The 18,245-nt window shown below is 46.2% G+C and overlaps 1 protein-coding gene across 2 annotated transcripts in view; it reads right to left on the reverse strand.

Annotated features, from left to right (window-relative positions):
- Positions 1-275: 275 nt before the first annotated feature.
- Positions 276-18,245, reverse strand: part of LOC116967694 (BTB/POZ domain-containing protein 7-like) — a 29,344-nt gene continuing 11,374 nt past the window's right edge. Inside the window, exons 4-10 of one of the 2 annotated variants that reach the window (XM_033014288.1) lie at positions 18,108-18,183; positions 14,203-14,363; positions 9,595-9,738; positions 5,511-5,697; positions 3,574-3,752; positions 2,910-3,278; positions 276-1,602 (exon numbers count right to left, since the gene is read on the reverse strand). In XM_033014288.1, the coding sequence (XP_032870179.1) occupies positions 511-1,602; positions 2,910-3,278; positions 3,574-3,752; positions 5,511-5,697; positions 9,595-9,738; positions 14,203-14,363; positions 18,108-18,183 (2,208 nt within the window). In that variant the 3' untranslated portion in view covers positions 276-510. The remainder of the gene's footprint in view (positions 1,603-2,909; positions 3,279-3,573; positions 3,753-5,510; positions 5,698-9,594; positions 9,739-14,202; positions 14,364-18,107; positions 18,184-18,245) is intronic. The other variant, XM_033014289.1, reaches the window with a different exon arrangement.

Consider the following 18,245-nt stretch of genomic DNA (forward strand, 5'->3'; position numbering starts at 1 on the left):
ATCGCACCACAGATTTTTTGTTTAATGGGCACCCTTTGGAAAAGAGAAAATTGGAGGAAAGCACGAGAGAGAGAGAGAGAGAGAGAGAGAGAGAGAGAGAGAGAGAGCGAGAAAGAGAAAGGGAGAGAGAAAGAAAGAGAGAGAGAGAGAGAGAGAGAGAGAGAGAAAGAAAGAAAAAGAGAGGGAGAAAGAGAAAGGGAGAGAGAAAGAAAGAGAAAGAGAGAGAGAGAGAAAGAAAGAAAAAGAAAGAGAGAAAGAGAAAGAGGAGGAGGGGGAAAGAGGAGGAGGGGGAGGTGGAAAAGGGAGGAACGTGGGGAAGACGGAAAGAAGGGAGGAAAGCATGAAAGAGAAAAACAAGGTGGGAAAGAAAAAAAGGGAGAGAAAGGAAAGAAAAAGGAGGAAAATGTGAAATGACGAGGAAAGAAAAAGAGGAACGAGGGGAAGAGAGAAAAGGGAAGATAAGAGAGAAAAACAAGATGCAAAACAGAAGGGAAATAACAAATACCAGATTTATAGAGCTGACTTTTTGTACGGAAAGTCTCTAGCCTCGGCCTTATTTGGCTGCCTCTTGGAGTTCACACTATGGCTGATACAACAGTTTGAGGGTGAGAGGTGGCTGGCCTCGGCTAGTCTTCCAGAGGTGTCCTCGTTGACGGAGATTAACGGCACGCCTACACTGGGGCTGGTGGGAAGACTGGAGGTCAAGTCTGCCGTCATGGCTGTGTCAGAGCCACCTCTCCGGTAAAGGTAATCACAACAGGTCGGTGCCGGTGAAGAGAAGTTGTCTGATTTTACTATGGATTGTGGAGAGCTCCTTTGCCTTAACTGGGACGATGGCTGCTCACTGGTGAGAAAGGAACATTTTATTGGAGACACCAGCCTGGACCTGGGCTTCTGTTCATCGGCTGGCAACCCATGAATTAAGTCAGTCCCTATCAACGTCCCTCCAGCAAAGGCTTTATAATCTGCTGGTTCCAAAGGTGGTTGTTGGTCAGGCCTTCCAAACTGCGGAGGTACATCAAAGGGCCTGTCCTCATGAGCTGGTAGACCGTGGGTCAGATCAGTGCCAGCAGTACAATGGACAACCTCCACTGTGGGCGGCAGGTCCAGATTGACAGAAGTCCTCTTGAGGTCAGGCTTCTCATGAGTGTCTGTGGATTCACTGCTCAAGGTTTCTTTCCTCTTGGACGGCGATGCTGGGTTTAAATGAGTTTGCTTTAAGCCGGCGGGCGGCCTGGAGTTATTATTCTTCAAATCCTGGCAGAAAGCGTGGCCCTTGGACGGGGACGGGACGGGACTGGGCAGCTTTTGGGACAAAACAAACGGCTGGCGGGAATCCTCCGGGGAAAAGTCATAGAAATCGGGGTAGTTCCAGAAGTCTACGTGCCGCCGGGGTTTCTGGCCCCGAGTGTGCTTCTTCTTCCTCAAGCTGTACTTACTGATGCCTCGCGGTTCGGAAGACTCCGTGCTCAGCTCCGCACATTCCCGGCCCACTTCCGACACGGCCTTGCAGAGCTCAGGATCTTTGCAGGTCAGACTTTGCTTGGACGTGGCTGCCATGGCTATGTCAGGCATCAAGTCTTTCACCAAGCTCTGGCAACTCTGCAACAACAAATAATTAACCACGTTCAAATTCAAGTTCCATTTACATTTATTGTCACATGCACCAACTGGTACAGTGGGATTTCAGTGACCATACAGCCATACGAATAAAAAGAGCACAATACACGATAGAATTTAACATGAACAGCCAACACACAGCAGAATCAACATTCCCACTGTGAGGGAAGGCAATAAGGACCAGAGTAAAACCATTCCCTATAAAGCATCCCGGAGAAACTCAGCAGCTGAGACAGCATTTATGGAACGAAGGAATAGGTGACGTTTCGGGTCGAGACCCTTGGGTCTCGACCCCAAACGTCACCTATTCCTTCCCTCCATAGATGCTGCCTCACCTGCTGAGTTTCTCCAGCATTTTTGTCTACCTTCGATTTTGATGATCGGCCATGATCATATTGAATGGCGGTGCTGGGCCGAATGGCCTACTCCTGCACCTATTGTCTATATTATCCTACTCTCTCATCCACTCGCTACACATTAGGGCCAATTATGCTACAAAACTGCACGTCTTTGGGATGTGGGAGAAAACTGGAGCACCCGGACAAAACCCATGGAAAATCTCACAGAGAGAGAACGTGCAAACTCCACACACAGCCAGCTCCCGAGGCCAGGATCGAACCCAGGTCTCTGGCGCTGAGAGGCAATGGACCAGGGTCTTGGTGAGACCACACCTGGAGTATTGCGTACAGTTTTGGTCTCCTAATCTGAGGAAAGACATTCTTGCCATAGAGGGAGTACAGAGAAGGTTCACCAGACTGATTCCTGGGATGTCAGGACTTTCATATGAAGAAAGACTGGATAGACTCGCCTTGCACTCGCTAAAATTTAGAAGATTGAGGGGGGATCTTATAGAAACTTACAAAATTCTTAAGGGGTTGAACAGGCTAGATGCAGGAAGATTGTTCCCGATGTTGGGGAAGTCCAGAACAAGGGGTCACAGTTTAAGGATAAGGGGGAAATCTTTTAGGACCGAGGTGAGGAAAACATTTTTCACACAGAGAGTGGTGAATCTCTGGAATTCTCTGCCACAGAAGGTAGTTGAGGCCAGTTCATTGGCTATATTTAAGATGTGGCCCTTGTGGCTAAAGGGATCAGGGGGTATGGAGAGAAGGCAGGTACAGGATACTGAGTTGGATGATCAGCCATGATCATATTGAATGGCGGTGCAGGCTCGAAGGGCCGAATGGCCTACTCCTGCACCTATTTTCTATGTTTCTATGTTTCTATCTACCAGCTGTGCCCCTGTACCACCCCAATGATGCTAGTAACGAGTGTACGCTTGCAAATACCTGCTCTTCGGGTGCCGGGTGCCCATTGCCAGGCTCCTCGCTGTTAACGGCCCTGATGGAAGCTTGCACGGCCTGTTCTGAGGTCCGAGAGGCAGCGTGGGGCAGCAGGTTGGTGCGCAAAGCGCGGCATGAGGTAGGCTGACCGTCTTCTTTCCGTTCACCGGACTGCGCCCGTTCTCTCCGGGGCGACGGGGGTGGATGGTAGGGAGGCGGTGGGGGAGGAAGTGGGGGGCTGAAATTCCTGAAGGGGTCCAAACTCTGGACGTTGGTTTCCTTCATGGGAGTGGCCCGGCGGGAGTTCAGCGGGCGCTTCCCGAAAATCGGACTGCCGATGCTCAAATGCTCGTTCGGAAAATACACCGTGGGATACTGAGAGGGAAAGAGGATAAAGTAAGATGATTAGTACGGGTGTGTCAGGGGTTATGGGGAGAAGGCAGGAGAATGGGGATTGCGAGGGAGAGAGAGAGATCGATCAGACATGACTGAATGGCGGAGCAGACTCGATGGGCTGAATGGACTAATTCTGCTCCTATCTCTTATGATCTTACGACATCGAGCTCAACTGGAGCCAATTATATAGTGCAATACTTTACAATAGTATATGACCACACATAAAGCAACTAATTTTGATTTTAAAACTTAGTTCAAAAGAGTAAAGATTTACCTTCAATAACTCAGTGGTGGCATCAGAGAGGCCAAACTCTCTGACCACACGCAGATAGACTGCCTGGGTGACAGCAGCCCCCGCACCGATGTTTAAAGCATATGCCCGCTGTACCTGGTCACTGTGCCAGACCTCCCCGAGCCGCCTGAACATGGCCTTTGCCACCTCTACTGTGGGCACTAGAAGAGGACAAGCAGCACAAGACAAAGAAAGGAGACAATAGGATGAGTGAAAGTGTAAGAGAAAAATATTGGAGTTGATGAATAAAACATATCAGTTGCTGAATTAAATATTATCCCCGACCAGAAGACACACACACACACACACACACACACAAAAGGCTGGAGTAGCTCAACTCAGCGGGTCAGGCAGCAACTCTGGAGAAAATAAATAGGTGAGGTTTTGGTCGTGACTCTTCTCAACCAGAAATGTCACCTACTCCTTCTCCCCACAGATGCTGCCTGAACCGCTTAGTTACTCCAACCTTGCATCCGTCCTCGGTTTAAATCAGCATCTGCAGTTCCTTCTGATCAATTTCTATACATCTCCTGTCTCAGTGGTTCAATGCTACATCATTGTCACACGCACCGAGGTACAGCAAGTTTCATTTTTGTATACAGTTCAGTACAGGTGGCACTATACATAAGCACGTAGACACATCTTAGATGAGTATCTTAGACACAGTACAGTTGGATAGTGGTAGTATACTCTGGCATACTTTTTTTTTTAAAAAATCATTATAAGAGAGCTCTGCTTTCAAGGCCAATATTTATTGTCCATGCCTGAATGCCCATGTTAAGGTTTAGAGTACAGGTTACAGTGAAACGTTTTGTTTTGCATGCTATCCAAACAGATCCACATGGAGTGCCAAAGTGATCAAGTTGCTGCATCACAGCGCCAGAGGCCCAGGTTCGATCCCAACTACGGGTGCCCTCTATACGGAGTTTGTGCGTTGTCCCTGTGACCGCGTAGGTTCTCTCCGGGTGCTCCGGTTTCCTCCCACACTCCGAAGACGTGCAGGTTTGTAGGTTGATTGAATTTTCCCTACTGTGTAGGATGTGAAAGGTTTGGCATATTGGCAGGTTTTTGATCTTGTAATCAGATTTAGTTAGGGTTTACCAGCAGGTTATAGATATTAATCTATGAAGTTCAAATAGCATTGTTTATCTTGCTCACTAGCACTATCCTACACAATTTACAATCTTTACCGAAGCCAGTTAATCTATAAACCTGTTTAAGAAGGAACTGCAGATGCTGGAAAATCGAAGGTAGACAAAAGTGCTGGAGAAACTCAGCGGGTGCAGCAGCATCTATGGAGCGAAGGAAATAGGCAACGTTTCGGCACGAAACGTTGCCTATTTCCTTCGCTACATAGATGCTGCTGCACCCAATGTTCTCCTGGGATCCAGCCTGAGTTACTCTAGCACTTTGTGTATTTTGATTTAACTATTAAAATTTGTTTGTTTACTCTCTTACAAAGTGCCTTGGAATAATGTTTACTGCAGATGCTGGAAAATCGAAGGTGGACAAAAGTGCTGGAGAAACTCAGTGGGTGAGGCAGCATCTATGGTGCGCTCCATAGACGCTGCTGCACCCGCTGAGTTTCTAAAGCACTTTTGTCAATCTACAAACCTGTACGTCTTTGGAGTGTGGGAGAAAAGCAGAGCACCCAGAAAAAAAAGGGGGGGGGGGGGGAAACGTACAAACTCCATACAGACAGCACCCGTACTCAGGATCAAATCCGGGTCTCCGGCAATGTGAGGAAGCAACTCTACCGCTGGAATAGGATTGATGGGATTGGCGTTGGGAGCCAAATAGCCTCCTCCTGTGTTGTAGGAAGTAAATGCAGACCAGATGGCCGGCATTGAAGTGGGAGCGGCGAGAGGTAACCCAATATCCCACGGGAGGAAACAGACCCTTAACATTAGTTGCCTTACCAGGTACTTCGTCACGCAGAGTTGCAGATACATTCTCATCACATCCCTGGGGGGATCCAGAGTTAAAATGAGAAAAGTCTGCTACACTCGAGTCGACCATGTAGAGAGTGTCCGGAACACTCGAGATCCGGCTCATTCGAACCTTCTCCAAGCTCGTCTGCTCCGACATCAGTTCATCCAGCACAATCTTAACGGGGGGAAAAAAAATTACACACTTAGTTTTTATATTAGGTTGCATTAGTTTTTATGCCAACTTCCACACAGAGTGTTTGAAAATTCAAACGTAAACAGTACTGTTTCAAATACTTTTACTTGGGTGCACTAAATTGAGGGATTTGGATCACGTGCACGCAGAGGAGACTCGTCCACCTTGCACCATGATCAACACAGACATTGGGGGGTTTTTTAAATCAAAAATATTTACTCAAATATTAAAATAATATACAGTACAGTAAAAAACAAAACACAACCCACTACCATAATACACGACAAACTATTATACAACTATCTTACACTCCTTGTCAAGGATGCATTCAACCCCCCGCGGTGCCCAGCGGTCCACAAAATCCCACAGAGTGCCCGTGGACAGTGCGTAGTCCCTCTCTAACACCACCCGGGCACGGAGGTAACGCCGGAACTGGGGCAGGAAGCAACTCTACCGCTGCGCCACTGTGCCGTCCCTCAGATGAAGTCTTGACTGCTCTCCAGAGGGATGCAGAATACCTCATAGCGCCAGAAAGCAGCCATCGTTTGTGCCTTATCAACATCATTACAACAGATTGTTTAAGAAGGAACTGCAGATGCTGGAAAATCGAAGGTAGACAAAAAGTGCTGGAGAAACTCCGCGGGTGCAGCAGCATCTATGGAGCGAAGGACATAGGCCTTTAAGAAGGAACTGCAGATTTCCTTCGCTCCATGGATGCATCACTACAACAGATTCCCTGGTTATGGCTGCTGCTGGGGGAGGCTGCTGTGTATAAATTCCCAGCCACATCACAACAGCATCTACACCTCAAGAAGCCACTGGATGGTTAGGGATTTCCAGCAAGGAACATGAAAGTATTTCTTCAATCACCTTGAACAGATGTGGGGTCTCCAGCTGTCAAGGGCCCACAGTGTAGCCATCAGAAATAGCAGCTGCAGCTGATATTTCAATCCATTGCTCAGGGTATAGAGGATGTACCACAAGCAACAGAACTGCATGAATACATTGTAGACAGGTACTATCACAATGTCAAAGAAACATTCAGACGGGTAATAGACAATAGGTGCAGGAGTAGGCGCCATTCAATGTGATCATGGCTGATCATCCACAATCAGTACCCCGTTCCTGCCTTCTCCCCATATCCCCTGACTCCACTATTTTTAAGAGCCCTATCTAGCTCTCTCTTGAAAGCATCCAGAGAACCTGCCTCCACCGCCCACTGAGGCAGAGAATTCCACAGACTCACAACTCTCTGTGAGAAAAAGTGTTTCCTCGTCTCCGTTCTAAATGGCTTACTCCTTATTCTTAAACTGTGGCCCCTGGTTCTGGACTCCCCCCAACACGGGGAACATGTTTCCTGCCTCTAGTGTATCCAAGCCCTTAACAATCTTATCTTGGGTCTATGGATAGGACCGGTTTAGAGAGGTGTGGGCCAAACACAGGCAGGTGGGACTAGCGTCGATGGGACAAGTTGGTCGGCATGGGCAAGTTGGGCCGAAGGGCCTGTTTCCACGCTGCATGACTGCATTAAGCAATTGCAGACACTGGAATCTGGTGTAAAATGCTAAGCACTGGATTAAAACAATGGGGCAGGCAGGCAGCATCTGTAGAGGAAATGGATAGGCAACGTTTTAGGTCCAGACCTTCTTCAGACTGATTGTGGTGGGGGGAGGTGAGAAACCCAACCACAACATCTGTCCTTCCCCTGCTCTTTTCCACCCTGCTCTTATCCCCCACCCAATGGTCTAGACCCAGAAACGTTACCCATTCCTTCTGTCTGGAGAAGCTGCCTGTCCTACTGAATGACTCCAGCATTTTGTGTCTACCTTAGATTCCACAGCTTGCTGCAAATACATGTGGAGCGAGGGAGAATGAGAAGGCAGCCAAGGCTTAGAAACATACAGTTCAAGAGGGGCCTTTCAGCTCATCGCCAATGTAACAACTCTTTCAAAGTTCAATCCAATTAGACACACTCCTCTATACTTCCCCCTTAGGCTTGTGATTTCCATCCCTTCCAACTCTGTCAAGTACATAATGGATTTCCTTCTGAAAGCAAGAGTCAGGTTTCAGGCAGTACATTGCATTCCGAGCTGCTTCAAATCTTATTTGCAATTTTATTTTTATCCACCATCTTGCATCCATTTCCCCTGTCTATTAATCCCTCGAGGAAAATAACGCCTTTGGTGGTGAATCTGTGGAATTCTTTGCTACAGAAGGCTGTGGAGACCAAGAGAGGATTTTTTAAGGCAGAGATAGATAGATTCTTGATTAGTGTCAGGGCTATGGGGAGAAGGCAGGAGAATAGGGTTAGGAGTGAGAGATAGATCAGCCGTGATTGAATGGCGGAGTAGACTTGATGGGCCGAATGGCCTAATTCTACTCCTATCACATGACTTCTTCTGTTCTTTATCAAAATCCTACATAATTTTGAACACTTAATCCTCGCTGTCTTCTGAGTAGAACACAATGCTGAGTAAATGGAATTCCAATACTAAGTACACCATGCATCAGAATTTCTTTTTTGCCGCACATTTAAGCATTGAATGCTCATTTCTGGCACGAAGCCATGGCTTTTTACCAAAACTACCAGCATGACTGATCAGAATAAAAGCAAGACAATCGCAACAGCAAGACGATAACAAGAGAACCCTGAGTAACTGGTCCTCTCTACAAAGAGCAAATGAAACTCGATGTGTAGCTGCTCAGACTTGCACAAAGCCCACTGCGAATGAACTCGTATTAAATCAGAGTTGGCATGCAAAGAAAGGAGCCCTGGCTGGTACTTATTGCCACAGGCTACAGAGTGGAATGACTTTCCCCATCAATGTTGAAGAAAGGAATAGGAACCCGAAACGTCACCTATTCCTTCGCTCCATAGATGCTGCCTCACCCGCTGAGTTTCTCCAGCATTTTTGTCTCCCTTCCCCATCAATGGTTCAACAGTGCAATATTGTCACATGAGCCCTGCACGGTGAAATTCGTTTTGCATAGAATGATCACACATGCACGAGTTGCCATATTTTGCCGCCATTTGCAAAAGCTCCAAAGTCCAGTCCATGTGCTCAATGTACTGGAATGGCGGGATGCAAGCAGAAGCCTCCATGTGGCGCATCCCGGGGCAACGCCGACGACAGAAACTGTACCACAGTGACTGACTGAAGTAGCCAATTCTGCAACCACCGACCGTCAACCGTCACTGACCGACCGGAAAGACGTGATATGGAAGATGGCCGGACACGAGGAAGAAGACTGGAGTGGCTCCCGATTCAGGAAAGCCCCAGGCTGCTGCAGGGCCTCCTCCATTGCCTTGAGCCAACGTCCCTCTCCTCGCCCGACCACCTCTGTATACCGGGGAGGGGTGGCACCTCCTGCAGCCGACCTTGAGGACACTGGAGGTATTACACCGGTTCCATTCATCGTGTCTGTCGTCGCCAACAACTCCCCCCTCCTCGACTCTCCGGACTTCGGGGATGCTCCTGAGCCTCCCCCCTGTAGACCTCGGCCCGCCAGGTGTTTTTTTGCAGCGGCGTGCCAGGTCTGCTGCCGCATGCAGCCGCAGAGAGGAGGCTCAGCGGCCTCTCCTAAAGTCCGCGCCCCGCCGGGTCTTTCTTCATCGCAATTAAATGTACACTGCAGCCAAACTCTACACAACCCGCACCAACCTTCAGAAGTTTATCTCATGGGGCAGATACAGAAGCTTCATCGACAAGAAAGGGAACACAGTCGGGACTGTCTGGGTTTTAGTTTTGCATTATAAACGCGATGTTTCACCTCACCATACATAGTATTGCCTCAGCGAATAGTTGGCTTCAAGGTACAGATGCGCAATGTTTTCAACTGATGAAACAAACACAAACAAGTGGCTTTACGTTCACCCACCTTGGCTTCCTCGATGTATGGGGAGAAGAGGCGGGGTCTGGCACTGATACCGGAAGCCTTGAGGCAAAACCATGCTCTGCATTTCCTTCCCTCTGGAGGTGGAAGCATATCCAATGGAAGCGAGCTGATTAACACTCTCTTCATCTGCAACAAGACACAAAAATAATTGCCCATGAGGACTCCATAACACAAGGATACAATAACCAAAGCAAATGGTAGGGGACGCCCCAATTAAATCTACACTGCAGCCCAAATCCCATGGGACAGCCTCAAAAGCTTCAACTACAAGCAAGGGGACAGTCAGAACTGCCTGGGTTTTAGTTTTGGGTAACAGGCCGTCTTTCCTGCAAGGTAGCTTTGCAAGGATTAGCCACGTTGAAGAGATTCAATCACCTAAGGACAACGGCAAAAGTTGTAGTTTCCCGGGGACTGGAAGAGGAAGTAATAACCCTCCCAAATATCCAATCCCTTTTCTGAGAAAGCTTCTCAGCACCTGAAGCAGCGGCAGAAGAGGGGTCCCTATCAGAAACTCGTGCTCCAGTTTCCTCCCACATCTCAAAGACGCGTGGGTTTGTAGGTTAATTGGCCTCTAAATTCCCCCCTAGTGTGTGTGGGGAGTGGATGAGAAAGTGAGATAGCATAAAACGATGGTTGGCATGGACTTGGTGGGCCGAAGGGCCCGTTTTCCTGCTGCATCTATAAACTCCAGAACGCAGCAACCAATTTCCTTACAGCAAGCTCTTGTGCAGAAAAATGTAACACAAGCAAGATAATATTTTCCAGCAATGGCATTTGAGAGAAAAATCACCCCATGGGATAAATATTAGTCAGGGCACTGGGTTAACATCACATTGGAATTGCAGCAGATTTCCTGGATACGGTAATGGGAGAGGACAAGGAGACTCACAGGTCCTATTAGTAGTACGCGTGGTACACGTGTTCAGGACTTATTCTCGCTTGGGAGTCCAAACCTACGCATACATTCAACAGCAAATGTCAGTGGTCCAATATGAAATGTTAGATCATTCAAAAGATTCAAGTCAAAGTATTCAAAAGGTAGACAAAAGTGCTGGAGAAACTCAGCGGGTGCAGCAGCATCTATGGAGCGAAGGAAATAGGCCACGTTTCGGGTCGAAACCCTTTGGATTTCGGCCCGAAAAGTGGCCTATTTCCTTAGGGTTTCGGCCCGAAACGTTGCCTATTTCCTTCACTCCATAGATGCTGCTGCACCCGCTGAGTTTCTCCAGCACTTTTGTCTACCTTCGATTTTCCAGCATCTGCAGTTCCTTCTTAAACACATTTCCTTTTCCTTTCAAAAGCTAAATTGATATGCAAGCCGCAGGTTCACAGAGTTCAGTTGTTATCTACACTGCAGCTGAATGAGTTCACCCAGCAAGGTCAATTTAAGAGAGAAGAGATATTCTTCCCCAGGTATTTTCTGTTCTTGAAGCAATTCAAGGTACTTTCCACATTTCTGTTCACTTCCTTTACACTTTTGTCCCGTGACACAGACGTCTGAAGTATGATTGATGGGAAAGGCGCACCAGAAGCACAGCGCACATAACAGGCAAATCTCTTGTGGAACTATTCATGCGAGATGAGAGGAAGCCATCTTTTACAAGGTCAAAAACATAAAATGTAAAGTTAATGCATTCATTATTTAACGTAACATAAATATTGGGATCATATAGAGGTCAATTAAACTCCACCGCTGGTTAAACAAATACTGGGAGATTGGAGACATTCCATGTCTGGTATGTGGCGTTCTGGAGAAATTCTCTCTTTCTTTGTTGATTTTCTATGAAATGTGGGAGTAAGAATGGCGTGGATGGGAATGCAGCTACATTTGTAACACAATGATGCACTGAATATTGCTCACAACACCCTCACCATTGAGTCACAGAGGCTATAGATTCCAGGGCCTGTCCCACTTATGTGATTTTTTTCGACGACTTGCCGGCACCCGTCATGGCCGCAGCAGGTGGCTGAAAATTTTCAATGACCAGAAAAAGGTACGACTCTGGGGCGACTACGCGCGACCAGACAGGCGTCACCCCGCGATGTTACATTGCACTGTACTCACTGACATTACTTTGCAACATAAACACTGGCTGAACTTAGTTCCTGGGGGGAACGAGAGCCAGAGAATCTCTCAAAGACAAAGTCAGTCTTATACAAATTATTTACTGCATATCTGAAACAAATGTTACCACATTAAAGTAACAGTGATGTCTTTAAACACAGGCTTATACCATCCCCACAGGAACAATACTCCAGTTCCATAATACACTAAGCTATGCGGACTGGGGCACATTTCCTCTTTGCCGAGTCCCAGAAATACTTCAGATTTTCCCTAGGTCCGGGAATGTTGGACTGTCTGGGCACCGCAAATATGGCAATGCTGAACAGGGGGGAGGTTGGCAATGTTCCCGTCATGGATGAAAAGGGAAAATTGTACTCAAAGTTCTCAATACTCAGGGGATTCTCATGATTCACTGTTTCCACAGAGGCAGGCTACAGTACATCTTAAGATCTTGTTTGGATTTTACAGTGCATTTAATAGAAAAATAAAAATTGCGTCCTAAGCCTAGACCATAGAGATGTACAACACAGAAACAGGCGGTTAGGCCCAACTCGCCCATGTCTATCCAAGGTGCCACATCTAAGCTAGTCCCATATGCCTGCATTTCATCCACATCCAAACCTTTCCTATCCATGTACCTGTCCATGTGTCTTTTCAAAGCTGTACAGTACTTGCCTCAACGACCTCCTCTTGCACCTCATTCCACATAGCCACACAGTGTTAAAGTTGCCCCTCAGCTTTCTATTGAACCTTTCCCTTCTCACAAACCAGTGTCCTATGGTTCTCGATTCCCCTTCCTTGTGCATTCACTATCTCCATTCCCTTCACGATTTTATACACTTCTATAAGATTACCTTGAGCCTCCTGTGATCCAGGGGATAACGTCCCAGCCTGCCCAACCTTAGCTCATAGCTCGGGGCCTCGAGTCCTGGCAACATCCTCGTAAATCTACCCTACACTCTTTCCAGCTTGACATCCTTCCCACAGCAGGGTGATCACAACTAAACACGATACCAAATGTGGCTTCACAAACATCTCATACACCTGCAACACAATCTGCTCAACAGCCTGACTAATGAGGGTCTTTACCACCGTGTCTACCTGCATTTCCACTATCTACCTGTACTCCAATTAATTCAAATTCCCTAACCCAGCAGGAAACGAGTAAAATAGGGACGTACCAACCTTCCAGTGAGATTTTACCTGAGTAACAGAATTGGTTGTCTGATTGTAAAGATTCCACCTAAGGTGGCGCCATTACAAAATTCCGTCCACAAATCTCAAACTCCAAATAACGATTTGTTTTAAAAATAATCACAATGTTAATTTGGGGTTCCGACCCAAAACTTCACTTTGTTTTCTCCAGAGATGCTGCCTGACTAGCTGAGTTCCTTCAGCATTTTGTGTCTATTTTTGGAATAAATCAGCATCTTCAGTTCCTTCCTACACTTTTTGTCTGCTCCATTGCAAAAGCTCTTCAAGGGATACCTATTTTGAAGAAGTTCTCCTCTTCTCTCTGAGGGAGTTCTCCAACACCCTCTCCCATTGCTCCTCCTCTGATTCCTACTGTTCTCCTGCTTTACAACCAAGTTTTAACCTGGACTCGCTACCACAGCCACGTCCGTCTGAAGGGTTCAGATCTGAAACGTCACCTATTGCTTTTCTCCAGAGATGCTGAGTTTAAGTTTAGTTTATTGTCACGCATACCAGTAGGCTCCCCTTCGGTCATGACTGGCCATGGGTGATGCATCCTAGTTTGCAGGTGATGTGTGGTCGGATGCAAGCCTGGGCGATCGATGTCATATGGAGGACAGGCTGTTGCCCATGCAGCATGTCCCCCCTCACCCAAAGCAAATGTGTAATTAGTAGGACAGAAGTTGATGTACTGCCAAGTTTTTGAGCTAGGACTCATTTGGAGACGGGCTTAATTTGGAGGTATGTTCTTTTGCCTTGAAATGGAACATTGTGTATCCAGAACCCTAGATCCATGCATGAAGCCACAGGAGATGGGCAACGACTTCAATTATTACATCTGGTCTGTATTTACCACGGAGAAGGACATGAAAGTCCGTTGAATTCAGAGAAAAGAACAATGATAATATCACAAAGATGAAGAAGATGCTTTTTTTCCCTTCCTTCTCCCTGCCACCCCCTATCAGTCTGAAGAAGGGTTTCGGCCCGAAACGTTACCTATTTCCTTCGCTCCATAGATGCTGCTGCACCCGCTGAGTTTCTCCAGCATGTTTGTGTACCTTGGAGAAGATGTGGGTCTGGATAACACATAAAAGATGGATAGATCCCTGGGGCCTGACCAGGTGTATCCTAGAACATCCTAGGTCTGAGGAAGGGTCTCGACCCGAAACGTCACCTAGTTTCTTCTTTACTGCAAACATCTATAATTTAGTATGCATTCTATGAGGGGGGGGGGGGGCAAGATGGGAGATGGAAGGAGGAGGCCCATACGAAGCATTAATACAGAACAGTTGAGCTTGTAAAATTGTGGGCTAGTCAAAGTGATCACTTACAGCATCAGATAGGACCTCGCTCTTCGGTGGTAGGATGTGAGCAATGCGAATGTGTGGCACCAGGTCGCAAACAATCTCACGCAGCTGCACAGAGTCCAAGTCGCGCTTCTTCACACCACGTTTGTTGACACTATGCGCAGTCCCATTCAACAAATTGGGCTCTGGGGGAGTGGGGGGGGTATGAAAAGGAAAACAAATCTTTAGATATGAAACAGTTTTACTATCTTCCTACAGTTCAGTTTAGAGATACAGCACGGAAACAGGCCCTTCGGCCCACCGAGTCCACACCGACCAGTGTTCCCCGCACATTAACACTATTCTACTCACACTAGAGATAATTTATATTTATACCAAGCCAATTAACCTACAAACCTGAACGTCTTTGGAATGTGGGAGAAAACCGAAGATCTCGGAGAAAACCCGGGGGAGAACGTACAAACTCCGTACAGACAGCACCCATAGTCAGGATGGAACCCGGGCCTCGGATGCTGCAAGGCAGCAACTCTACCGCTGCGCCACCGTGCCGTAGTGAGATGTGGTTTTGATTGAGTAAGACACCGGATGAAACACAGCATAACCAAACATTCCCCAATTTTACCTTCCCCTTTGGCTTGCTATTGGCATTCTTTTACAATCCAGCCTCTCATCGACAGTGCAGTGGCAGACTGCTCTTTTTCTCTGGAACTATAACACTACAATGCTACAAAACTATATTCTGCACTCTGGTTGTTTTCTCTGTGCTCGACCTGTTCTACGTGCGTGCGGCTTGAATGTACGCATGGTTAGCGCCATCTGATTTAATTGAATAAAACGCCAACAAAAGCTGTTCACCGTATCTTGGTACATGTGACAACAAACCGATATCTCTTCATTGCAAAAGCACAAAGAGAGCCCTCTCTGTACAATTTCCCAGCACGAGAAGAGGTTTTATTGGGAAGTTTGGCGATGGGGAGAAGTGAAAATGTGGCAGAACAAAGAAACTCTATTTTGGAAAATATAATTGGAAGGCAGGCTAGAGTCAGCATCTGGATTACCATTTCAACAATACACTGCAGTTGTATAGGGAATTCACAACTACCAAGGGGCTTTCATGCATGCAGTATTATTTTGTTTCTAAATAAGAACTAGAATATAATTGCAATTTTAAGTAGTTTATAGTGCAGTGACCTCTCTCTTTTGCATGCACCATTGGGTAACAATCTTACCATGAGCTAATTAAGCTTTTCGAGGAAGTTGATGGTCATTGGAAGAATAAATCAAAAACCAGGGGCTCAATATCTTCAGCAAACCTAATACATTCTCTACTGTTTGCACTTACACCACAAGAATGTAGAAACTCATGAAAATTTCAAGAAGGCATATCCTCTCGCCTACTGTAATTCCTACACTTATCACAGAGCAGTATTCAGCTGGCTACTGTTGCTACCTATAGACCAACACACACACACATTAAATACAAGCCGTAATTCACTGGTGGAAAAGTGCTTTGGGACAGAAAGACAAGTGAAAAGTACTATAGAAATGAAAGCTTCTTTCATCCTCCTTACTCTCCTGATGAGGTAAGGGGGAGGAGAGATAAAGAACAATTGAAAGATTTGCAAAAAAGTAACGATGATAAATTAAACAGGCCATTGTAAGCTGTTTGTAGGGTGAAAATGTGAAGCTAATGCGACTTGAGTGGGGGAGAGATAGAGAGAGAATGCCGGGGCTGCCTGAAGTGAGAGAAATCAATATTCATACCACTGGGCTGTAAAGAGCTGGGGAACCTGGACAGTCTCTATGGAGGGAATGGACAGATGACATTTTGGGCCAGGACCCTTCTTCAGACTCTGAAGTTACAGAATACCCAACCCCTCATTATTACTTGTATCAGACTTGTACACGCATTCTCAGTTTTCATGTTAGTGGGAGCTTGGAGAGGGGGTGGGGGGGGGGGAATGGAAAAAGCCTCTGAATAGTATTACCTAAAATGCAAAAAGGGAAGTTTATTTCCTGTTCATTATTCTGAAAATAGACACAAAATGCTGGAGTAACTCAGTGGGACAGGCAGCATCTCTGGATAGAAGGATTTCTGTCCCTTCTTACGAAGAGCCTTGACCTGAAACCTCACCCATTCCTTCTATCCAGAGATGCTGCCTGTCCCGCTGAGTTACTCCAGCATTTTGTATCAATCTTCGGTGCAAATCTGCATCTGCAGTTCCTTCTTACACGATTAATTATTCTGGCCCAGTTGTGAGGTATGGATTCACTCAGTATTTTACACTAACTAAATCTTTAAAAAGAAAAGCACAATTCAAAACAGAGCGGCCAATAAATTCAAATGAGGCGATTTAAAGACTTGATCTCATCAAACATGTTTTGCATCTCTATTCTGCCAGAGGTGAGATAAATATTAATGATAATAAATTAACATGTACAAGCAAGCTCAGTGTGTGCTCCAAAGTGTTAATTCACACACTGAGACTTTGCAAATAAACACAGTTATGATCACAGCAAGACAAGTATCAACAGGCACTGAATCGGGCTCCAGACTAGTTGGCAAATGTAACCATCCAGTGTTGACGACAATGTTTCTTAAGCTGCCATCCACACTCATAATTATCTCACTACTTTAAATAAAACTTGCAAAATATGATGGGAAAAGGGGAAGGGGTTGAGGGTGGGGCGGAGGAAGTAAATATTTCCAAAATCCCACATTGAACACAGATGTCCTGCATGCTTGGATCACTATTTTCAAGGCTGTTGATTTACAATTGTGGGATATCGTCAGTGTCCGCAACAGAAATGTAGAGAACCCACAATGATCTGGGCTCAAGTGGTGACAGCGTTGTGTAGATTGCCCAGAGCTCTTCACTGTGAGTGGCTACACTTTATGTGCAAACCAGATAATGATCATATTATTCGCAATTACTAAAGAGCTTGATTTATTTGGGCAACTTAATGCAGGCAAACGCCACAAAGCGTTTCATAAGAGCACACACAGCCAAAACAACAAACAAATATAGATTCGATCAGGCGAGCCGAGGAGAGAAAAAAAGACATACACACACACACAAGCTTTAAGAAATGTCACAGGTTCAGAGGTGGCAAGGTTGGCAGTGGGTTTGCAGAAAGGGTCTAGAAAAGTAGGTGCAACCAGATGCCAATTGTGAAGGATGACAGCCGTCGAAAAGTGAGTTATGAAATAGCTCAATTGCACAGAGCATAGTCCCCCAACTTCCACACCAAGCCCAGGTTTAGTCGATCCCATTCAGCAAAATCTTCACTAGATTATATACACTAGATTATTATCTTACTATTGTTTAAAGAATGTGTTAATCAGCAAACCCCTCACACAGTATAGAAACAGGGCAGCCCACTGGTGCAGCTGCGGCCTCAGAGCCAGAAACCCAGGTTTGATTCTGACCTTGTGTGCCACCTGTGTGGAGTTTGCATGTTCTAATTGACTGCGTCTCTAATTTCCTCTCACATCCCAAAGGTTTGTAGGCTAAATGGCCTCTGTAAATTGTCCCTAGTACGTAGGGAATGAATGCGAAAAGAGGAACAACAGAACTAGTGTGAACGGGTGATCAATGATTAGTACAATAGATCAGCCATGATTGAATGGTATAGTAGACTTGATGGGCCAAATGAACTAATTTTGCTCCTAGAACATTTGAATGGGGAACCAAGGCCACATTCAGAATCCGACCATACAAACAAAAGGGTCCTTCATTTGCAACAAACATTGGCAAAGAATAATATACTTTGGCATCAACCAAAAAAAGATTAGATGACAACTGGACAGCAGAGACCAGCACCAACCCGCAGGTATCCACTCACGCCTGAAGATATAAGACGGTAGAAACGGCGTAGGCTGCAGTGAGAGGGAGTCCAGTTCTCGCAGCACACCTGCAAACACTCACCTTCATCTGTCAGACGCTTTGCCAGCTGGTGTTCAGCCCATTTAATCACAGCCTTCAGGATATCATGTTCACTTGCCTACGAGGGATGAGAAACACATTCAGCTTCACGCACTCAATCCTAGACGCTATGGTCAATTT

This window comes from Amblyraja radiata, chromosome 41 (assembly GCF_010909765.2).
Source record: "Amblyraja radiata isolate CabotCenter1 chromosome 41, sAmbRad1.1.pri, whole genome shotgun sequence".
NCBI lineage: Eukaryota > Metazoa > Chordata > Chondrichthyes > Rajiformes > Rajidae > Amblyraja > Amblyraja radiata.